Source organism: Galeopterus variegatus, unplaced genomic scaffold, assembly GCF_000696425.1.
Source record: "Galeopterus variegatus unplaced genomic scaffold, G_variegatus-3.0.2 Scaffold2768, whole genome shotgun sequence".
NCBI classification, from domain to species: domain Eukaryota; kingdom Metazoa; phylum Chordata; class Mammalia; order Dermoptera; family Cynocephalidae; genus Galeopterus; species Galeopterus variegatus.
This window is the reverse complement of record NW_007728879.1, coordinates 46844-71997: the sequence shown is the minus strand read 5'-3', so window position 1 is coordinate 71997 and position 25154 is coordinate 46844. Positions and strand designations below refer to the sequence as shown.

Here is a 25154-nt window from a genome sequence, read left to right as displayed (position 1 = left end):
GCTTTGTTCTCATGCCTCATCCTCTGACCTGCCCTGCACGACCTTCTTTAATCAGCTTCCTCCCATTGATCCTGTGAAGTTTTCCTTTTTCTCTACCTGCTTCTCCTCTGCGCCATTGGAATTTTCCTCTGGCCAGCCTTGGCTGCAGGGATGATCAAGATTCAGTCTTCCGCTTTGTGCTTCAATAATAGTAACAATAATAGTAGCAACAGTTTATTGGGTGCTCATTATGAGCCAAACACCAAACTAAGCATCTTGCATATGTAGTTTTATGTAAATCTTTACAATAGTGCCAAACAGGGATTATGTACCACCTAATTTTATAGACAGTTAAACCGAAGCTCAGAGAAGTAAGGTAATTTGTCTGTTACACAGCAAATACTTGGCAGAGCTGGAGGACTAACCCAAGCCACCTTGATTCCAGTAACTATACTCTGTGCTTTGGAGATGCCAGGCATGCTCATAATTTCAACTGAGGTCTATTTTGATGATGATAATGGTTGTGGTGGTAATGATGATGGTGGGGACTGGTGGTAGAGGTGCTGGTGGTGGAGGTAGTGGTGGCAGTGGTGGTGATGGTGATGGTGGAGATGGTGGTTGTGGTGGTAATGGTGATAGTGTGGAGATGGTGGTAATGGTGGCAGTGGGCTGGTAGTAGATGTCGTGGTGGTGGGGATGATGGTAGTTGTGATGGTGATGGTGGCAGTGACAGTAATGATGGTGGTGACGGTGGTGGTAATGGTAATAATTGTGGTGGTAGTGGTGGCTAATAAATGTTAGACTTCCTATACACCAGGCACTATTCTAGGTGTTTTCTGTGCATTAACGCGTTTACTCCTCTCAACTCCATTTTACCCAGGAGGAAACTCAGGTAAAGAGAAGTTAGCACACTTCACCACATTCACTCGGCTAATAACAGCAGAGTGGGGATTCAAACTCACGCACTATTCTAGGTGTTTTCTGTGCATTAACGCGTTTACTCCTCTCAACTCCATTTTACCCATGAGGAAACTCAGGTAAAGAGAAGTCAGCACACTTCACCACATTCACTCGGCTAATAACAGCAGAGCGGGGATTCAAACTCAGACATTCTTGCTCCAGAGCATATGCTCTTAATCAATGTACCACATTCCTCTCCGCAAGGCTGAGAGCTCTCTTTAAATCTTAGATCCCTGCATCCAGCCTGTGCTGCATCCCCACTGCCTCACCCCACCATTGGCTCTTCCTCTCTCTCTGGTGTTTGTCACACTGCCATCTCTCCTATGTCTTCCCTGAAAGTGGGACCAGCTCCTGGCCTTCCCTGTTTCTGTTGGTACTCCTGTCATAACCACCCCTGAACCTTCAGGGTCAGCTCCCCGTTCATCCATCCAAGGCTGAGTTCTGTCTGTTGTCTTTGAAAACATCTCCGTTCCGTCCCCCTGTTACCTGCCCTTTCCCTTGGGTTCCCTCTGCTTTCCTGCCTTGGGCCCACCACTCACTCTGCTCCGGGCAGCCACACGCCTCCTGACATATTCCATTGCTCTCAGCCATAAGACATAAGTGTTGCTACTATTTCCACTTTGTAGATGAGAAAACTGAAATGGATAGGGGTTAAGGAATTTGCCCAAGATTATACAGCTGCCCTGATGGAGAGATTGGGACTCCAGCCAATGCACACTTGACTAATCCCAAAGTCAATTTTTTGTCTACTACATAATGCTCCCTCAAGACTGTTAGTTCTTGAAGTAGCTTTTATGTAAAAAACCCTTCAGTGGTTCTTCATTGCCTCTGGGGCTTGAGCCCAACTGCTTAGCCCAGCATTTAGCAACCTATGCTTCCAGCTTTCTGGCCCTACATACCCTTTCAGCCTTGCCTTCTGTAGACCCAACCAGACTTATTTGCTATTTCTTGAACATGTTTGTATGTTCTCACCTCCGTGCCTTTGCGTAGGTTGCTCTTCCCAACCTGCAGGGCCCTCCCTACCCTCTCTCCACCTTCCTGTTTTGCTGAATCCTTTCCATCAATCTTCCAGATCCAGAAAAAATTCCACTCTCTCTTTTAAGCCTCTTATGATGACCTAAACCCACAGTAACTCTCCTTTTCTGAAACTCCTTTTGCACTTTTTGGTCTATACTGAGTATTTGTCATGGAGTCCCTAATATTGAGATTGGTTTTGTTTCAAAAGTAATATTTCTTGGTTATTTCATTGGTTGCATTTCAAAAGATGTAACATCTTATCAAATCCATAATGTATCTGACTTATAGTTCTAGTATTTAAAGTGACTGGCATTGATCCATTTGGATTTCTATCAGTCCAGATCTTCTCAAGCATATAAGGGAATGACTTGGCTCTTGGAGTGTATTTTTTCCCCATAGAGGTAAAATGTTGTTTGTATCCTATATGACATCTTTATATGACAGCAAATGCCATCATTAAAGATGGCTACATAATGGTTCAACAGACAGATTGGTTATTGTGTAATTTTTTTTTTTTCACTAGAATGTAAATTCTGTGAATCTTACTTAACTACTATATTCCCTGTGCTTAGAACTGTGCTCAGTACTCAGTGTTCTCCCAATCAATGGTACTTAAAGGAAATAATAAGTGGATAACTTGGGATATACCTTAATTTAGTTAACTCTTTCATAGTTGGATGACATGTTTCTTTTGAGAGCAAGTCAGGTCATGATAAGAAAATAAGTAAACTGTTAGTCAAAATTTAAAAACTTAAATATCTATTATAAAAAATGTAGGCAGTTCTTTTTGGCATAATTTTTCTTTTTCTTAGATTCTAAAATTAGATTTAATCTTAATTTGATGAGATTCTACAGAGTTCTTTGTTAAAGGGTATTTTTATTGTCTTGAAATCTTTGTAATCCTTGCGTACAGCCAGACACTCAGACAAGTAGTGAAATCCATCTCTTCCATATTCTAAAGGATAGAAGTGTTGAAGAATGATTTGTCTTGGTCCAAGTTAAAGCTCTAAAAGATGATTAGTCACAATGATATCAGTACTCCTTTAAGAACATTTCTGGTTTGCATAGAATTTTCTCATCTACCTTATCAGTAGACAGATAAAAGAGGTAGATATTACTATCACCATTTGACAGGTAAAGAAGCTGAGACCAAAAACTGTAGAGTAAATTGACTTCTTCTTATTCTTAGTTTTGAGTTCTTTGCCTTGAATTGAGTTCATTCACAAAGTTCTCTTTCCATTCTTAGAAAAAGGGTGAGACTGGCCAGTTAGCTCACTTGGTTAGAGTGTGGTGCCAATAACACCAAGGTCAAGGGTTCAGATCCCTTTACAGCCAGCTGTTAAAAAAGGGGGAGGGGGAGAATATTATTTTGATGATTTTAAGCCCCAATTCCAGATTTCTATGTGGCCTTAATAGCACCAAATATGTGGAATAATCGTGATTATTGAGAAGTATGAATGGAATATTTACTGAAGAGAAAGCCCAATGGATAGATAATGTAAGATAAAGCCCCTATAAGCATGGTGCTTAGGATGTCATCTTGTTCTTTAAAAGGCAAGTTAGAATGTAGGTCCCTTTCTCTTTCCTCTAATCCCTTCTTTGCACATCTTTTCTCCCTCATTCCTTCACTTTTATCTTCTGTATTTCCTAACTTTCCAAGCCACTTTTCCTTATTTTCTTCGTGGGGAGGGGGGCATCCCTTGAACAGTACTGCTTCCCCTGAAGGTAGAAGGAGGGCGGAGGTGGAGGGGCACTGGCTTGTCAGTGCTGTCTTCCTGCAGCATCTCCATTGGGTGGTTTCTTCTTTGAAGGAGTTGATGGTCAAGTGTGCCCATTAAGAACAATAGCAGCCCTTGAACAACCCATCAGGGCTCCATCCTGAGGCAGATGCTGCCAAGAGGAGGGGCCTCAGAGTGGCCTGACCCCTAGGTGGATTGCTGCTGCCCTGCTTTCCACAGAGTGTGCACAGATTCTGAGTCCTTATATAAAGACCCTCCTAGCAGTCACCCCTCTATTTTATTTTATATCCACCAAAAAAAAAAATCCATCAGACACAGCTACCTACATTATTTGCCCCAGCTAATTTTAGCCATACTTAACAGCCATATTTTACTGGATATACCATATATATGACAATTCAGATCTTTGAGATCTAAACAACACACAAAGAACAAGAATAAGAACAACCACTTTATAATTTAACAGAGATTTATAGATGTGCCCTTTTATGGTCTTTTCATAAATAGTACACATGCAAAATTAATCACGTACCTGGAGGATATGTTCTAAACATTTAGTAATTAAGTTAGTAGTACCAATAACTGAATATTCTTGACTGTGTTTAATTTCACATATTAAAGGTCAGTTTTTCGAGTCAGGCAGAGAAAAAGAAATACCACATGTTCTCACTTATTGGTGGGAGCTAAAAATAAATTAATTAATTCACTCACATACACACACAAAAAAGAAATCCGGGGGAGGGGGGAGAAGAAGATATAACAACTACAATCTTTTGAAGTTGTTACAACAAGCAAACGGAAAGGACATTCTTGGGTGGAAGGGGGGAGAGGGAGGAGGGAGGGAGGTTTCGGTGATGGGCCATAATAACCAACTACATTGTATATTGACAAAATAAAAATTAAAAAAAAAAAAGGTCAGTTTTTTTAAAGAGTGATGTTTTCTTATGCAGATCTTTAAAAAATTCTCTATTATTTCAAATATACCAAAAAGTTTAAAATAAAACTAAAAGTCATTTCTTCATTCTAAATGTTAATTCAAACAGAATTGAGTTTGATGCCCAGGTGATGCTGATGCTGCTGGACCAAGAAACACACTTTGAAAATCTTTGATTTAGTTAATATGACATCTCTAATAGATTTTAAAGAAATCATTCATTGCAACATTGTCAGTGAGGTAAATTATAGATACACATGTTTAACTGATTTTGTATGCCATCCTGCTTTTCTGAACTTGACTTTGCTCCCAAATTCCAGGCAACCATCTTATAAACAATTTTAGAGGAGCAGGTGGAAAGGTTCCTAAGAATAAAACCACAAGACTGCTGAAATTCCCTTCATGACAAAGGCCATCAGAGCAGGAAAATAATCACACAGTTTGACTGAGATTTTAATGACTTCTATACTCATAGCTGCTGATTTGTAAGAGTGGGCTTTGAAGTCATCTAATAATCGATTGCTTTATGGTTCTAAACCAGAGAAGAGTCTCTTTCTTTCACTTACTAGTAGCTTCATCATATAAACATGGGACTGACTAATCAGATTTTCCATAATTGGGGTTGAATCCCTTTTATCACCATCACCACCAGTCCCTGCTCAGTTCTTACATATTTTTATTTCTGGTTTTTATTAGATCTTGCACACTGCCAGTCAAACCTTGTAGAACTTAGCAAACTCCTGCAAAATTTGGAAATACTTCAGAGAACTCAATCAGCACCTAACTTTACTGACATGCAGGTAAATGTATTACTGCGGCTGGTAAAAGGACTTAAGATATTAACTTATAATCTTTACTGGATTGTTCTATGAATATATAAGGTAACATTTAAAGGGAAATAACTACAATAAATAATAGTTTCTGTTCTGAAGTTATTCTTAATATTTTCGAATCTTGGTGTCATTGTGTTACTTAAGATGACTATTTTTATATGTTTTCCATTTAAATCCAAACTAACAAAAAGAAATAAATATATGACTCATTCTTTCATGTTTGTGTTCCATTAGGAATGATAGCTTTGAAGATGAAATTTAGATACTTTCAGAATTATTACCATCTTTGTATGTGAAAAAAATGCTAAGATCTCAAATCTTGTTTTCATTTTATATGTCAGAAAAACATTTTATAATTAAGTTTTTGTCTCAGCTTTTAATGCCCACAATTCACCTAATATGCCTTTCTCACCTGGCTGGTTTGTTTATAGATTCTAACAGTGATTTTTTACTAACTTGCTGTGCTCTCTTTGTCTATATCTGTATCATGTGTGTGAACTTAATAATGCTTTGTTGCTCTTAACTATTTGTGTAATATAGGCTAACTGTGTAGATGTTTCAAAGAAAGACAAGCGGGTCACAAGACGATGGAGAACAAAAAGTGTCAGCAAAGATACAAAAATACAACTGCAGGTACAGATTTTACTTTTCATTCATGTTTTTATATACTTTTAAAGTACTGGTCTTTATATCTCAGTTCATGGGAGTTAGATTGAGAGAGCAGCTTAACTGCCTTAAAGCCAGTGCTTTTCAAACTGAGTTATATTATCTAAAATAGCAGGAAATCTATTTTTCTTACTCTGGCGTAAGTGAAAAAAATTTAAAAGAGAGGTTAAAATTATACAATATGGCAGCATAGTGGTATTTTCATTCTTAATTATGGCCTTCGAACCATTAAGAAGATATTTTAACAAAAACTTAAAGAAGATATTTTAACAAAAAGTCACTTTAAAAATCTAGTGGGTTGTAATGAACATCCACTTATTATATACTAGATCTTAAAAGAGGCTTTTGTATGTCAGCTTTGTCCAATCTTTTATCCATCAAGAACAAGGATAGGGGGTGTAATCGATTAGAAATCAACAAATCCGGGTTCATGCCTAATCACTGTGATTTTCTGGCGATATCAGTTTGAGCATTCCTATTCAATTTTCTGGGCTTCCATTTGTTCCTGGGCAAAGTGTTAGAGTAAATTTAATGATCTCTGAATTCTTTCAACTCTAAAGTTCTGTAGTTCTACAAAGACAGATATTATTTGGCTGTCAACAATCACTTTAAAATCTGAACTAAATCTTAATGGCTCATAAATTTATTTTAAATTTATTGGAAATAAATTATTTGAAATAAGTAGTTTTAAAGTAAGATCTGCTTATGTTACTGCATTACAAAGATAAACCTCTTATTTCTTAAATCATATTACTTTCGGGACTTTAAACTAGAATCACTACTGTTCTCATTATAGCTGTATATTGTAAAGGACCCTTACCCTGCATAGTCAAAATTAGACTTTATGATTTGGCTTTTTAAAAACTACATTATAAATCAGTTTTTATTCTAATACACAAGTAAGAGGAATTGTTTTTCAGAATGCTTGAATGTCTTCTGAATAACTAATAAAATAATTCTAATTCTGACTAATTCTGACATTGTTTGTATTGTAATTCTGAATGTGTAAATAACAGACTGTTGCTTTGCTCAATAATCTAATGTATTTGAGAATAAATATTTCATTTAGAATGTCCACATTCTATAAACACAATTTTTCATGCTCCTTTGTTCAGTATGTTTTTGTGTGTTTTCCCTTCTATTCATAAAATTAATACTTTAGGGATAGATATGCCAAATGATTTCACAAGAAAATTACTTAAAATTGCTTTTGGCAATTTCATTTGTTTTGAGTTTGTGATTGTCTTCTCTCTCTCTTTTTTTTTTTTTTTTTTTTTTTTTTTTTTTTTTTTTTTTTTTTTTTTTTTTTTTTTTTTTTTTTCTTTTTTTGGTTTTCTTTTTAAAGCATGATATCTATGCTTATCATAGCCAGGAAAAAAGAACCTTTTTTATAAATAAAAGAACCGTTACTATAAATAAAATAATTGAAGAATGCTGGCATTACAAGAATATATGCATTTGTGGATATATATTATTTCGATCTTGTTTTCATAAGGTATGCCATGGAATAGAGTCTTTTTCTCAGCTGTTGTCCTTAATTGGTCATTTCTCAGTGAGTTTAAACACAATGGCCTGGCCACTTGCTGTGGTTAGGAGACCCGTCATAGTCCCCATATCACTCAGTTTTTTTCTGAAGGGAACAGAACACAATTGTGAATACCCCTCCTAGTCTCAGGCTGTGCATTTTAATATGCAGAAAAGTTTTGAAGATTTTTTGAGTCATCAGAAGAAAATGTTCAAAAAGCAGGAAAATATTCTTTACTCATATTCCTGCTGCATGTTTGCTTGTTTGTTTTAAATTTTCTATTTATGCATTGTTTTTGTTTTGCCAAAGAGTGACACGATGACCTTTGTAATTCTAGTTTAGTTATACTTGAGGGAAATTGAAACCATCTCATCTCCACACTCAAAGAAAATTTTGCCTTTTCAAAAGTAGGAGATTTAGTTCCAGCTCTAAGTGCAAACAATAGACTTAGGGGTGGCAGTAGGCTGTTAAACCCAGAGAAACTCCACTTCCACTTGGACTAAAACAAAAGGAATTACAGGGTGAACACTGCAGAATTTGGTACCATCCCTGGACATTTTCTGTTCCCCCGAACCAACAGGTCTTCTTGGAGCTCTTAGGATGCTCATTCTCTATTACTGGGGAAGTTAACTTCAAATTCCTTCAAAATGCACACATGGCTAAGGAACCATAAGTTCATCCAGTGATGACTATGACCAACATGAATATTATTACTCATCAGTATCTTGCCAGCAGAAAGGCATAGCATTTGTTTTCACTCTGGTGAATTAAACATACCCACCACCTTCTTCCACCCTAATACCCATTATTTTCCTTTTGTTTTAAATGCGTTGGGTTTTTGTTTGTTTGTTTGAACTGTGGGAATCCCATCTAAGTGTGCCAAGTATTTGTTTTGAGCCCATAATCATCTCCCTACTTGAACCACCTTCCCTGATGATCACTGCTGCAGCCAGTTGGAGAGGCTCTCAAGTTGTGAGAGCCCAGTTTTCATCCCCTGTGTTGTTTGTAACTTTCAGTACAACACCATTTGTGAAGAAGATCAGACTGTCTGGTGGTGGCGGTGATTGTTACTATTGTCATTGTTACCGATGTTGTGTCACTGAACTTTGTATTTAACATTCTGTAGTAGTTGTCATTTTGAAATAATTATAAAAATAGATCATTTTAAAAATTGACTTCAGGAAAGTAGAAATGAAGAATGTGTTATACTGAATGTCTGATTGTTTACTCTTGCATAGATTAAATTATGCTATTATTGAATGTGAAAATTAACTTCTGGCTGTATATGGCCAGATTTCTACTGGAAGCCATTGGGTACTTGGACTCATGAACCTATTGTGTAACTCATGAAGTCAACATTTGTCCTCAAAGATTCTGTGAGAATTACTTATTAGAGAAAGGATTTCTGTCTCCCAAACTTTGAACTTTCTGGTACTCATAAAAATCTCAGTATCTTTATGCAGTAACAGTTTGATTGTGTTTTAAATGAGGTAGAAGAGGGCAAGAAGGGAATGATTTTAAAAGGTTTGCTGTAGAAGAAAGAGCTGCTAGATTTCCTATGTTGCTAATAACAAGAATTAAATACTAGATCTCTAGATGCTGGAGGGGCTGAGGAATAGTAGGAGGTATGTAGCAGCAGATAAATGATCCAATGTCTTTCATGTGTATCTGTCCTAGATCTCACAGATACTCAAATTACACTGCAGGGTAGAAGTAAATTCTTCTTTCTTTTACTACATTAAGTAGAAAGGGTTATTGTATAGAAAATTTTTTGTGGAAAACAGACTATGTATGTATGTGGGTGCACAAGGATACATCCAAAAGTTTGTGGCAAAATAGAATTAAAAGATAATACAGATCTTTCCATGAACTTTTTGAAGTAGCTTCGTACATATACGCAGAAGATTTGTAAGGATTGAAGAGAAATAGGAATATAACTTGGAAAATTTAAGGAGAATTGGAGATATAAGAATTTAAAATATTTTTCTGTCATTACAAAAGACTAAAGCAGTTATACTGTTGTTTTAATCTGGTCAGTTGGTGATTCTAAGAGCATTCATCTTAATTAATTGGAAATGAAATTATTGCTTAAAACCTTGGAGAGTCAGAATCTGTCAGATGGAGGCAAAGCTGAGTGATAAGAGGAAAATATCCCTTCATCCCATCCATCAAAAAGAGAGAGAAAAAAAAGAAAGAAAGCTCTAGGATTCTTCTGTTGGTTTATGCATAGGTGCACACCACTAAATGAAACCTATGCTTTCAGTTTTTCATAGTTGATCTTTATAGGTATTGTCCCCACACACTGAGGAACTTGATATATTTTTTTCCCTATTCGATGGGGACTGTTTTCCTCCTTGGGAAATTCTTTGGCTTGAAAATCCCAACACTATTCCCAATGTTGGGTCCCAGCAAATGAGTTTTACGCCAGGGGATTAAGTGGGGAGTTAAAGAATCCTAGTACCCTTCCACTCACTTTTTTCTCCCAGTAAGAAATTTTTTAAAATTCTGCCTGGCCAGCAGGAGGCTTTCATTACAACCCGTTCATTTTAGCTTTTGCATGTTATTTAATGTTTTTTCTGAACTTATTTTTTTGTTTGCTACCATTTATTGAATACCTTTTGACTTCATATAACATGACATCACATAAATAAAACGGTGTGCATATTTACTTTACCTTAAAATCGCAGGCTGTTCATCCATTCATAACTCTCCATCTCCTTTTGGGGTCGGGATTATATTCAGCAAATAAACTTAAGGTATTTGAGTGATCTGCAATGAGAACGATGAGCATTTCTCATGGCATGAATGCCCCTTCGAGCTCTTTTCAATGCTGAGATGTAAGAAAAGTCAACTTCAGTTAAAAACTCTCCTTCTAGGGGTTTTATCAAATGTTTCCTTCCCTGACCATCCTGTAGAAAATAGAAATCCTGAATCCCTGCAGCTCTGATACTCCCCTACCCTGTTTCTTACTTTATTTCTCCCATAGCATACTGTTTTTTGTTTTGCTTGCCAGTTTATTATTAGTCTCTCCCTACTAAAATGTAAACTTTGTAGGGCACACAGACTTTGTCTTTTTAATCGTTGTTGTTCCCCCAGCAGCTAGAATAGTGTCTAACACATGATAGATACTCAATGAATATTTGATGGCAAGAATCAAAGCTGAATAGGTGAAGTATGAAAGGGGCAGGACTTGTATGCAAAGGTGTTTAGACTTGAGGCTGTAGGCACTAGGGAGTCTAGGATTTTAAGAAGAGGATTAATTCACAATATCAGATTTAGGTTTTATTTTAGAAAGACCATTTGATAGAGTTTGGATGTGTTGTCCCCACCAAAACTCATGTGGAAATCTGATCCCCAATGTTGCAGTGCTGGAAGCTGTTTGAGTCATGGGGGCGGATCCCTCATGAATGGATTAGTGCTCTCCCTGGGGGAGGAGGGGAAGTAAGTGAGTTCTCGCTCTATTAGTTCCCAGAGAGCTGGTTGTTTAAAAGACCCTGGCACCTCCTCTCTCTCTCTTGCTTCCTCTCGCCGTGTGATCTGCTTGTACCTGACAGCTGCCTGCCACTTTCCACCATGAGTAAAAGCAGCCTGAAGTCCATGCCAGATGCAGCTGTCCCAGAATCATAAGCCAAATAAACTTCTGTTCTTTATTAAAAAAAAAAAAAACCTCTCCTTCTCCCTTGTCTGATTATCTTCCATCCTCCCATATCCCATCCTCTCCCTCCCCCATCCTATGTTTTCTTCCCTCTTTTTTTCTCCCATTCACTGTCAGGAAGGGCCACCTGCGAAGGGCCAGTTCAGCACTACTCGGCGCCGGCAGAGGCTAGCGGCAGCAGTGGCTACAACAGTGAGTGGATTTCAATCTCAAGTGGAAGTTTAATAAGAATGAGAAACTGTGTATGAGGGTAACCTCCCCTGTTCTGATGGTGCCACTCGTGTGCAGTGGCATCACTGTGGCCCACTCACGTCAGCACGTTCGCATGTTCTCTGGCTGTCTTTGCATGGCAGGAGTCGAACACGCGTATTCGTTTTTGCAGTAGAGAACTATTACATCATCCAGTTCTTTACTTTTACTATCAGCACAAGAAATAATTTAAGTCATGATTGCAAAACTGAGTATAGTACCCCTTGATGTGGGATTTCCTTAAATTATATTGTTTCGTGTGGTGTTTTTTTTTTTTTTTTTTTTTTCCATACTGATAATAGAAACTTTGCTAACTGATTTCTGTTTTCTTAAGAAAAGTCATGTTACTACAGACATACATTGTGCTTTTTTTTGTAGCAATGTGACTATTTGAAAAGGATGTGAGAATAAAGAAATGAGAGGGTAAGAAAAGGTGAATTTTGATGTCATCTCTAAGTGGCTACCCAAATTACACTTAGCAAGAGAAAATTGTTTTGTGAAAAGAATATTGGCATGAAAATCAGAAATGATAGAGTGGAAATGAAAAAACCACAGAGATAAATGGTGTTTAATACATATCTAGAGGACTTCCCCCACCAGGAGAAAATAAAGTGGACATAAGGAGAGTAGAGGACATACTGAGGTGGTTAAGGCAAGTAAATAGTGACTTGTCCATACAGAATATAAAATGGAATATCCAAACACAAGAAACCTTTGCTGGGTAAAAGTAAATCATAATATTTGCTTAATCATGAGATCCTATGAGCTTTTTAAATACAGATTACTGAGTTTATAGAAATCATGGATGTTAGTTTTTTGGCTATTAGATAATATATCCTGAATTAACAACAGTCTTGCTCTCGCTGAGGATGGAATATATTTTAAGACTAGAATTGCTGAAAAATATGAAAAGATTTTGTTTGCACTGTAGGAGAATGAACAGTGGCGCAAGGATTTTGGGCTTTCTACTTTATGATTAGTAATTGACTCTTGCTTTATATCTGAGTGTTAACTAGTCTGTTTGAGAAACAGAATTGCTTTAGATATGAAATGAACCAGTGACTTGGAATTTATTAGGGAACTGACTTTTAAACTCACAATTCTGTGAACATATGAATAAACAAATTATTGAAATTGCTTTTATGGTCAATGTATATCTTATGCATATTCAGATGCAGATGCACTGATGTGGCAATAGATGCATGTCTAATCAGTTAAATGATTCTTAAATGTAATTTGTATTTACAAAATTAAGAAATCCTAATGGTTATTAGAGAACAACATCTCAGTATGGAAAGGAAAAATCAGTCATTTTATGAAAATATTAATGTTTCCTTAAATAACATACTTCTAAGATAACATGCAGGGAAGTGATTGGGTTTCACTTTTTAAATCACAGATACATATAGTGAATATAATAAAACTGGGACTGTTTGAAGAGAAGGGCTTATATTTTTTAATTTGGGAGTTGAAGAGAAAAATCTTTTAAGAGAAGAAAACATCAATGCCAGAAGTCATAAGAATAACTTAGTGTATCTGATGAGAAAATCTACTGGCACCGTTTAATAATGTGTTTAGGAATAACTACGGGGAATGGCTACTCTAAACTCTCTAGAGTTTATATAGCTTTGACTCCAGACCAAAACAGAACAAAGTCGAGTAGGACCCTCAGCTGCAGCCCCCACTGCCACCCACATCCCAATGACCTGAAGCTGGTAACTCAGCCCCATTTCTTGTAGAGCAATGGTTCCCCTTAATTCCCAGTCGTTCTTCCCACCGCTGAAGTTATCTCATACATTTTGAGCTTGTCTAAATTAGTTTTCAATTTCCAGGGAACTGTCTGATTGCAGTTTGAATAGAGCATTCCAAATCTCTTTCCCTGTGGGTAATAAGAAAAGCCACTTTTACTGTTTTAATAGCTAATTTAAATTTCCATTATTTTCAAAATATAAATTTGTAACTTATGTTTTTCTTTTTGGCGTCTGACTCCAACATTTAATAGAGAGGCCATTATCTCAGGGACAAATCCGGACCCTTACTGGACTCTGGGTTTCCACTGCAGGATGGCCTCCGATGCAACATGTCTGCCAACTCTCATGACCCCCTCCCCACCCACTCAAGGGAAGAGATGCCTTTCCTGAGTCATGCCAGTCCTTGGAGTGTTGAAGACACCTGAGTTCAGATAAAACCTTCTCCGTGATCCTCAACACATTACATCCCCCATGACCAAACACACACATTCCTTTTTCTCAGTACCCTTCTAGTTCCTTGTATCAAGAAACCATGTCATTAAATCTGGAAACTCCCTAGTCTACACACTTTTTCAACTCACAGTCTGTGCCTGTAATCTACTCTCCAGCCACCTTTCCATGGATTCTCTGTGTCTGTCCTATAGGGATATGGGCTGACTTCTCTTTCTAGATTTAGCATTACCATAGTTAAAGTCAGAATTTCCTTTATCTGTCCTAGAACATTCTTTCACACAAATCCCATTCCTTTGCAGATATCCCCAAAGTATCTCAGTCATTGTTATCAGTAAATAAGTAACTACCTGGACAAGATTCCAGCAAGTTATCGAACCCTAGCACTCCATTTTCTCCAATGGCTTATTTGCCACTTCTGTGTCTCAAATCTGGATCAATCAGAAAGTTTCAGCCTGATAAGATAAACACGCTGTTGACATCTTGCAGCCCAGTGTATCCAAGGTACCCACATAGGGTGAACTACAGTTACTTTGATAAATGCAGATAGCAAATGCTTTAGATAATGTGTGGGTACTTCAGAAAGTTTGTAGAAAAGTAGAATTGGAAGATAGTACAAAGCTTTCATGAACTTTTTGAAGACATGCTTAGCTGAATTGGGAGGGGAAAGCTTCATGCTTATTCCTTCCCCACGATGCCTTGGATATCTTTTGAGGTAAATAACTCTGCCAGGGCAAAGCTACATCAGAAGGACCCTCTGTCTAGTCTTACCTGCCCTCAAACTTCAGCTCAGGCCAGATTTTTTGGTTCTTCTCTCCATCTCCGTCTGTCCTCTACATCCTTAGAGAGAACGCACCCTCTCCCCTACCTCCTCTCTCTCACCAAATCTGTTAGGAAGTTTCAAGTAAAAAACAAAATTAAAAAAAGAAGTCGTTCTGATGTATATGTACATAAGACAAGGTATCAGTTCCATCCTCCTATGGCATATTTCCTGTTAGGAAGTATGAGTTATCCTTGCAATTATACAAAATTCAACTTGGGGTGGAGACCAAAAAGAGTCTGGTTCTCCAAGACAATTGAATGAACATCTATGCAGTAAGAATTAGGGAGACATTAGTGGTGATATGATTTGCAAGAGGAGTTGGTATTTACATTTTCCAGGAGTGCTTGGCTGACAGCATTTGTAATGCTCAGTTTGCGCCTTCTTGAAGGGGAGGGGAAGATGCTTTGCCTCCACCCATCACAGTACTCCAGATCCAGCCCAGACAGGAAGTACTGCTAGCCATTTGGGGAAATCTATAGTAATATGACTTTTTCTATTTAATGTTTTTCACTATTGGCCAGTTCATAAGCCATGTTCATATATGTACCAGAGTTGTGTGTAACATACAAAGGTAGACCACAGTGATTTATATAAAATATATTTTATTTACTTATAGCTGTTTTAATAAATAAATTTTAGGAGTAATTGTTAAGCCATTATTGTATTTACCTGATTTGTGTTTAATCTAATGGCTACAGAGCAAGTGAATCTTTCAGTATATATGTCTCTTGAATTTTTACATGTTTAGTAAGATCTTGCTCCAGGCTCAGATAGAAATGAGCATAAATAGTCCAGACTTTGAAAAAGAAGGTCGGTCAGCTACATCACAGTGCAGACCGATGTTTCTTGACAGTTATTTTTCAGATACAAATGTAGGTTCAGAGTTGAAGCTTATCTGGGATTATGCCTTTTCTTCCTGTCATTTTGTAGTCATCTCTCTCTGTAACTGAGAAACCGGTGAGTCTACAGCACTTCTAAATCAGCTCTGGGAAATGAGACTCCCCCTACCCACCCCAACCACCTGCAAAGTAAATGAGTACAGAGCGTCTCTGGTGACACACTCAGACACACTATTATTTTGAAGAGTGGGAGAGATCTTTTCTGTGTAGGAGAAGGTGGAACAATGAACCGTTGCTCTTTAATAATTTGTATTTTCCCTTTTCAGGTCCCTTTCAGTGCTACCATGTCACCGGTTCGATTGCATTCCTCCAACCCCAACCTCTGTGCAGATATTGAATTTCAGACGCCCCCTAGCCACCTCACTGACTCTCTGGAAAGTTCAACAGATTACACAAAGCTGCAAGAAGAATTTTGTCTAATTGCACAGAAAGGTAACAACAAATATAACACCCGGTTCGATTGCATTCCTCCAACCCCAACCTCTGTGCAGATATTGAATTTCAGACGCCCCCCAGCCACCTCACTGACTCTCTGGAAAGTTCAACAGATTACACAAAGCTGCAAGAAGAATTTTGTCTAATTGCACAGAAAGGTAACAACAAATATAACATACCCTTTAAAGAGGCTCTCTTCTTTGATGAGAGGTTTCCCTTTATTCTTTTATCTTTGTCTAGGTAGTAATGGTAGAAAGATTAAATGACTTTATTTACTGGTTGGAGTTCTGCTTACAAAATGTAGCAGGATGTGAGGCCTGCATCTTGGGAGAACACACATCACAGGTTTACAGTTTTGACTGAATAAAGAAAGTATTAGGGGAGACAAAAAGGGTTATCTTAGGCAGTCCAGCAAACTACTAATGCACAACATCTTTTTTATTCAATGTCTTTTAGTTATCATTTAATACATGTTTATTTATTATCCTTAGCAAGGAAAAAAATAGATTATGTTTGAGTCTTTCTCTTTTTTTATTAAACAACACTCATTTGTTGTATTTTACAGTTTGTAGGTCAGGAATTCAGGCAGCCCTCAGCTAAGCAGCTAAGCTTCTGCACCACGTATCACTAACCTGGCTTACTCAGGGGCTTTTGGCCAGTGGCTGGGCTGGGCTGGGCTGAAGGACCAAGGCTTCCCTCACATGCCTGGCACATCTTCAGGGCGGCTGTGCCCTTGTTGCTCTCCATGGTAGTTTAGGGCTTTAAGAGACTGGGAGTGGAAGCTGCTAATCCTCATCAAGGCCAGCTCTGGAGCTGGGGCAGCATCACCTCCACTGTATCCTACTGGTGAAAGCATCTAGGACAGTTCAGATTTGAGGGAGGGGAAGGTGGCTCACCTTTGAGTCTCTTTTTTATATTAAATTTTCAGTAAGGCTTGTTGTGTAAGTTAAATTGTTATCACCCACAGAGAAATAGGGTATCATAAAAAAAGAAGCAGGATAAATAGAGTGTAGGTGGACTAAGCAGTCCTATCTGTGCTTAACAGAAGAGTCGGCTTCCAAATTAATTCCCTCCTTATTGCTATACTATTTTACTTTCAGCCCAGTACTTTGTTGAATCCACACAAATGAAATGATGTGTAGGCATTTGTCCTAGGTATTATGAGTAATCTAGAGATGATTTAAAGTATACAGGAGGATATGTGTAGGTTATATGTAAATACTGTGCTATTTTATATAAGGGATTTGAGCATCTCGGATTATGTGCAGGGATTCCTGGAAACAATCCCACGCAGATATCAGGAGAGATGACTGTACATTGTGTTTTCAGTCACTAACTCCTTACTGTGAATTAATTACATTTATTTTCCCTGGGGCTGCTGGTAATAATTTATAAAATGTTCTTGAAAATGTTTCTTAAAGGGAACATCTCAAGTTTCTCCCTAATACTCAAGGGCCTGGTGGCTCAGGAAGAGAAGTGGCACATGCAAGGGTACTTCATAAAGTTTGTGGAAAAATAGAATTGAAAGATAATACAAATCTTTCCATGAACTTTTGAAGTACCCTCATACTGAGAGCGTCTCTGGGAATGTTGAACTCAGCAAAAATTTATAATCTCAAACCATCAACAAATATGTGCTATCAGATATTTCTTTAATTACACAATCCTAAAACAATTAAGCTAAATTATTTTACCCCCTTTTTTCTGTAGATTTCTCAATTGAAATTCTGTAAGGCCAACTCTTTCTCCCCTGTCATTTTACTTCTAGTGCATTTTTATTGCATTGCTTAGTGGGATGCTAATTATGTCATTAGACTAGAGCAATATTATTTTGTTTATATCATAGCATAGATTTATAGCCAGTAAATTTTTACTTTGTGGGTTGGGGGGGACGGGTGGGGCAGCAGGTAGAATGAGACAACAAATGTGCGAGTTTAGTGTATGAGTACAGCACAGCTGCTGAAGGAAGATGTATCAATTTGAAGAAAGCCCCAGACACATAGATCAGTGGAACTGAATGGAAGGCCCAGAAATAAACATATACAAGTATGGCCAATTAATTTTAGACAGGGCACCAAAAAGACGGATTAAGAAAAGGACAGTTTATTTAATAAATGATTCTGGAAAAACTGGATTTCCACATACTTATCTAACACCATACACAAAAATCAACTCAAAATGAGTAGAAGATCTAAACATATAACCAGAAACCATAAAACTCCTAGAAGAAGACATAGGGTAAAAGCTCCTTGACTTTGGCCTTGGCAATGTTTTCTTGGATATCACACCAAAAGCTCAGGCTACAAAAGCAAAAGTAAGTAAATGGGACTACATCAAATTTAAAAGCTTCTGCACAGCAAAGGAAACAGTAAAAGTGAAAAGTCATCCTACAGATTGGGAAAAAATATTTGCAAACCATATATCAGATAGGGGCTAATATTCGAGATTTATTAAAAACTCATACAACTCAATAGCATGAAAACATGTAATCCAATTAAAAGAATTGAATAGACATTTCTCTAAAGATGGCATAAAAATGGCCAACAGGTACCTGAAAAGGATCTCAACATCACTAATCATCAGGGAAATGCAAATAAAAAAAAAAAAAAAAAACACGAGACAACAGCAGTTGGTGAGGGTGTGGAGAAAAGGGAGCCCTTGTACACTGTTGGTGAGAATGTAGATTGGTGTGGCCATTATGGAAAACAGTATGGAGATTTCTAAGGAAATAAATAGAACTACCATATGACCTAGCAATCACTCTCCTGGGCATATAACTAATGGAAATGAAATCACCACGTCTGTCTGCTCTCCCATGTTCATTGCAGCATTATTCATAGTAGCCAAGATATGGGAACAGCCTAGGTGTCCGTTAATGGACAAATGAATAAAGAAACTGTGGTATATGTATAAGCAATGGAATATTATTCATCCTTAAAAAGGAAGCGATCCTGCCATTTGCCACACATGGATGGGACTGAAAGGCATTATGTTAAGCGAAATAAACCAGATGCAGGCAGAAAAATGTTGCATGATCTTACTTATATGTGGAGGAAATTGGGAGATATAGGTCAAAGGATATAAAGTAGCAAATATGTAGAATGAACAAGTCAAAAAATCTAACATACAACATGAGTACTGTAGTTAATAATAGTGTATTGTATTAAGGATTTTTGCTAAGTGAGTAGATTATAGTTGTTCTTGCCATGGGGGTAGGGGGTGGATTACTAAATGAGATGATGGATATGTTAATTTGTTGTACTCTAGTAAGCATTTTAATATGTCTGTGTCTTATAATATTATGTTGTGTACCTTAAATATACATAATAAAAAAATTTTTTAAAGCCTCTGTTGAAACTATATATTTTTATTTCAACAGGCACATAGATTCTCTATTCTAGAAAAAAAGATCTTTTCTATGACTGTTTGTTGAACTCTTTTAAATGCATTAGGAATTTTAAAATGGGTGAGGAGTCTGCTTCTAGAATTACCAGTAAGGTTCATATAACCCAGCTATCAAGTCATTACCTTTTATTAATGACAACAGACTATATCAGATAAATCAATAGATTGTGAATCCCTTTGTGATCCTACTGTTTTTCCCCTTTAAGTTAGGCCATATATTTTGTGCTAAAATTTTCTACTTCTTTTAAAAATAACCTTTCTCAAGTAAGGAGGTACCGATTTTAGAAGACTTTACATATTATAGTGACTCTTACTATAAAGACAGGATTTGGAAATTCAACCTTTCTATTGTTCAAAATTAAAGACTGCCTCAAATTTTAGCAGTGTAAGTTGTTAGGTATGTGGGAAATGGGAGGAGTGTTGTCTTTATTGCTGCTTTTAAATCAAAGCACTTTTGACTTCAAGAGATTCCTAGCTGAGAAAGTAATGTAAGTGCTATTCTTAAGACCAAATCATTTCCTACCTCCAAGAGAACTAGTCAGAACGTCTATATCAGCTGCCTGTTTTATGTTGGCAAAACTTATAAAATGCTCTTTTGGGGGGGCATGCTTTTGGGAATCATTTTTGGATAGTTTGAAATGATTTGCATGAGATTTCATGCTGCATAGAACTGCTCAAATATTATCAAATATAGCAAGTAAAACTTACTCTCTTCTAGGTATTATAAACTAATTTCTAAGTATCGATATTTAGAATTGATATTGGTATTTTATATGCTACTTCCGAATCTTTACTGGCTTGTCTGGTATGAAACACCAGAATTTTCACCCTGATTAATTACGATTGCCATATTGTTTTTGAGTATAGATATTCTAATAGATTCCATTTTAAGGTTGATTGTTAATTAGACTGTAACACAGCCTTTTCAGAAAATGTCTATGTATGAGTTAAAGTCATGTGAAGTTTATAATTTTGTATATTCTTTGTGGATACATTTGATATTTGTTTCTCACTTTTCTCTCCAACTAGTGCATTCTCTTTTGAAGTCTGCATTTAATAGCATAGCTATAGAGAAAGAGAAGCTAAAGCAGATGGTTTCTGAGCAGGATCACAATAAAGGCCACAGCACACAGATGGCACGGCTCCGACAGTCACTGTCTCAGGTAAATGAGTGTTTGTTTCCATGTGCATGACACATTCCCAGCCCTGCAAGGCAAAAGATAGGTGTGGAGGCAGCCAGTCATGGGGATGGCACATGCCTCTGATGTTCACCCAAGACATTGCAGTGTCAGTATTAGATTTCATTACTTAACTTCCCCAAAATGTCAAGGTAAGAGTGAAAATAAATCAAGCTTGTTTGCAAGCATATAATTTTTATTTTGGCTCACTGGGTACTTAATTCTTCTCTGAAGTCATTTATAAGGTAGCCCCTCGTTTTAAAAAGGAATCATGCATTTATATGATTCACACATCTAGACTATGTTTCATAATATATGCAGTCCAATGATAAATAGAACAAAATCTACTAAATCTTTCACACTTAATATTTTCTCCCACTTATAATGCATTTTATTCTGTTGAAAATCACCAATACTCTTACCCATTTTTTCTTTTCCAGTTTGTACTGTTGGGATTTTCTTCCTAAGTTATACTTTCTAAAGCTAGACTTTTATATTTCAATATATGTTATACAGTTGAGCCTATGTATATCAAAGTTGAAATTACTATTAAAAAATTTTTAAGCTGTGCTTATGCTTTTTTACACTGAGTACTTCCTCTGAAGTAATTATTTTCTTCAGTTAGTCTGTAAACGTGCTTATTTTAATTCCTTTGAGAATTCAATGTTCTTATGTGATTTGTGTGAGAACTTGGTGTTTATATAAGATATCGTTCACTTCCTGGTGCCTTGGATCAGAGTGAAGGAGCAAGCAAATCCTGGGTAAGTGGTTCTCCATGTGCATCAGATCCTGCTTGAATAGTTACCCTCAGTCCCAAAAAATTAGACTTAACTGTATCACCACGTTTTATGTACCTGAGCTGTCAGCATATTTTCAGTGTTAAGCTTCGTGTCATGGTGCTGTTACCTGGGCCACACTTTCTGCATTCACCATAAAACACTGCCAGCTGAGGTGCATATGCTGCTTGCAGTGCAAAATCAGGGGCTTCAGGGTATGAGCATTAAAAGTGAAAACAGTCCTTCTAGTCTGCAGATGGCTTTATTCATAAGAACACTCTGATGGCTTTCCCTGGACTCTTCTCATGTCTTGTATCTGTTGAACACTCAGTTGACGTTAATTGATCTTCCAAATCATTATTCTGAAAGTGTTTTGAATCAGAAAGATCAAAGTAACGGTCAAGTAACAAGCAGATATCATCCTGTAAACATGTAAAATGCAATCTTGTCCCCCTAAATGTTGCAATGTTTCTTTCAGATGCTTTTAATGATGGAGACTTAGTGATATAAATCTATCTTGTACTGAGAGAAATCAGAACATCTGTTGGTTTCTGCTCACTTATATTTATGTGTTTGTTGATAACACAGAGAATGGTCAGTAGAAATCTAGGTTTGGGCTTCAGGTGAGACTAGAAATGATTATGAAGAGAAATTTTAAAACAACTATTAATTTGTTTATTTATTGATTGTATTTCATTCAACTGACTATATACTAAGTATTGTGCAAGGTGTGGAACACCAGGATAAAGGAGTTCTGGCCATATTCCCAAGAAGCTCATGATATTCCTGGAAAGCTCATGATTAGTGAGATCAGCAGTATTTACACAGGAAACAGTTAAATGGACCACACTGTAGTCCATTCAGAGTGTTGCATGGGTGGTACAGAATTCCAGGATTTGGTTGTTCAGAGGAATGGGAGATCCCTGGGCTGAGAGCAAAGCCACAGGTCAGGCTTTGGGGAGGAATCAGGCCTTGAATTGGGCCTGAGTAGACAGCAGCTGCTCATCAGGAAGGACGTCATGCTAACCCAAAGTAAAATAAAGCAAAATTATATCAACTGCACATCCCTTGGGTTAAAATATTTCCCTCTCTTGTCAAAACATACTTGTATGCATCTAAAGTTAGAGCCTGAATAGATCTTTGTTAGTGTTTTAGTCCGTTTTGTGTTGCTATAACAGAATTACCTGAGACTGGGTAATTTATAAGGAAAAAAGGTTTATTTGGCTTAGATTCTGGGACAGTTGCATCTGGCATGGGCTTTAGGCTGCTTCTACTCATGGCAGAAAAGTGGCAGGGAGCCGGCGGGTACAAGCAGATCACATGGTGAGAGGAAGCAAGAGAGAGAGAGAGANGTGTTTTAGTCCGTTTTGTGTTGCTATAACAGAATTACCTGAGACTGGGTAATTTATAAGGAAAAAAGGTTTATTTGGTTTAGATTCTGGGACAGTTGCATCTGGCATGGGCTTCAGGCTGCTTCTACTCATGGCAGAAAAGTGGCAGGGAGCCGGCGGGTACAAGCAGATCACATGGTGAGAGGAAGCAAGAGAGAGAGAGAGAGAGAGAAAGGTGCCAGGGTCCTTTAAACAACCAGCTCTCGTGGGAACTAATAGAGCAAGAACTCATTCATTAATCCCCCCTCCTCCAGGGAGAGCATTAATCCACTCATGAGGGATCCGCCCCCATGACTCAATCAGTTTCCAACACTGCCACATTGGAGATCAAATTTCCACATGAGTTTTGGAGGGGACAACACATCCAGACTCCATCAGTTGGGTTGTTTGGTGTGTTATATTTAGTTTTTTTAACCACAAAGCTCAATTTTATCCTCAAAAGATGTGAAAATAATTTGGAACTACAAAGACCATTACACCCTATTCTCTAGAGAGTTCAGTGCTTGCAATTGTGTATTCTCACAGCGTTTTGGCTGTGTTCACATTTTCATGTTTGTCCATACCCTCACACTGGGCCATCTTTTCCCAACACCTCTGAGTCTGGACTTTCTTTTGGAGATCACCGCAGCCTTTGCTTGGCATTTAAGGTTATGGATGGTTCACTACTTTCTAGTGAATCACTATCCATGATAGTGAGATAATATTCCTGACCTAAAGAAGTGCCAGCATTGGTAGAAAGTGGGGAATAGGTTTCAAAGACTCTGAGGGAGAGAATCAGCATGGCTTGGAGACCAGCTGAATGTTAGAGAGGGAAAAAAGACAAAGCCGGGACAAGTCCAGGTATTTACTTGGATAACTGGGTATATAGATTGTTCTCTTCCCCAAGAGAGGGAGTGTAAGAGGAACTAGTTTTGGGGGGGGGTATATGATGAGTAATTGTTATGGACATTGAGTAGGCTGTGGGACATCCAGCAGTCAATTAGATATACAGACCTGGAGCTCAGGAGAGAGATCTAGGCTGGAGAGAAAGATGTGGATAACCCAGGATATCCTTTCAGTGAAGTCACAGATGTTGACAATTGTATCTTCAGTCAGAATAAAAGAGGGTCAGTGGTGCTGGCGCTGCCATAGAGAATGTTAGTATTTAAAGGACAGGCTAAGAAAGAGGATCCTTTGATGGAGACCCAGGGAAAGCAGCCAGAGAATTTAGAAGCGATGACCAGTGAGATCAAGGGTATAGTTCTGATAGTCTCAAAAAGGAAAAGATTAACAGCATCTGATTTAGCAGCAAGTAATATAATGTATGGACTGAAAGTCAACCCTGGAATTTGGCAGTCATCTCAGCATGTTTATATCATGAGGGGAAGAACCAGCAAATGAGGAGATATCGAAGGTGGGAAACAATTGACTGATGTAGCTGTTCTGGTTGGCTAACTGTATTTTCACTCTCCCTCATGTAACACAGCACTTCAGAAATGAACAAATACTGCCTAGCTTGAGTACACTGAGACAGTTGTTCTCCATGTTCTAAGTACGTTTTTATATTAGGATAACTTCACATTATAGTGAGATTTTAGGTAGCCTAAAGGCATCTTTGGTCCATATTCAAGTGTCATCAGTTAAACCCCCAGATATTCTTCTCATGACAGTCTTCCAAGCCAGATCTCCCCTCAGAGAGGGGAGGGAGAGAAACTGTATTTAAATAACTTCTTTAAGTAGTCTAACATTTTTAATGCTTATATTTTATTTGATATAAGTCCTATTTAATATATATCTAATGATTAAAGTGCTGCTTTTCAATAAGGATTTTAAGGATGTCCACTCAGCAAATTCCATCATCCTTTTAGAAGGCACATAGCATATAAAATACATGAAATTATCATTCTTCACTGTACGCTCAGCATAAATTGTCACCTGCTTTAAGTAAGTAAAATTTTGCAAGGCTGCACTGTCTAATGAGTTTCTCTTCTAATGTAATATTACTTCCAGACCTATATGTACACATATGCATACATAATTTTTGTTATTTTACTCTCATGAAACTTAACTTTCACACCTGAGAGGCCGTATAGATGTTGGACTTAAGCTTATAGGACAGGATATTTTGTGTGGTATCTATCTCTTGTAAAAGACTTTATTTCACACCAGCTGTAATTTCACATCCCATTTAATGTACTATGCTGAACACCGAAATCAAATAGTATGTAATAAGACTAAGGCGACCTCGTCACCCCAGATTACCATAATAATAAAAGATTCAACTATACTTTAGTTTATCTTCAATACATTGCACTTTATCATTGTTACTAGTTTGATTTCCAGGTCAGTATAAATGTGAGCCACATAATATGACTTATCTACTCGAGCTAGAATTTTATTTCATTAAATCAATCTGCCATCACCTGTTAGGTGCACCGTCATTTTGTCTGTAACTGAGAAAAAAGAAAAAGAAAAAGCCAGACACAGTGCTTCAGAGGTGCTAAATGTGG

At 37.4% G+C, this 25154-nt stretch overlaps 1 protein-coding gene across 7 annotated transcripts in view; it reads left to right on the top strand.

Moving 5' to 3' along the window:
* OSBPL6 (oxysterol binding protein-like 6) overlaps positions 1-25154 on the top strand; it is a 212173-nt gene that overhangs the window by 158033 nt on the left and 28986 nt on the right. For 5 of the 7 annotated variants that reach the window (XM_008582928.1, XM_008582922.1, XM_008582924.1 and 2 more), the window contains 5 exons: positions 5326-5429; positions 6003-6095; positions 11426-11500; positions 15747-15912; positions 20350-20483. In XM_008582928.1, the coding sequence (XP_008581150.1) occupies positions 5326-5429; positions 6003-6095; positions 11426-11500; positions 15747-15912; positions 20350-20483 (572 nt within the window). The remainder of the gene's footprint in view (positions 1-5325; positions 5430-6002; positions 6096-11425; positions 11501-15746; positions 15913-20349; positions 20484-25154) is intronic. The other 2 variants (XM_008582929.1, XM_008582927.1) reach the window with 1 other exon arrangement.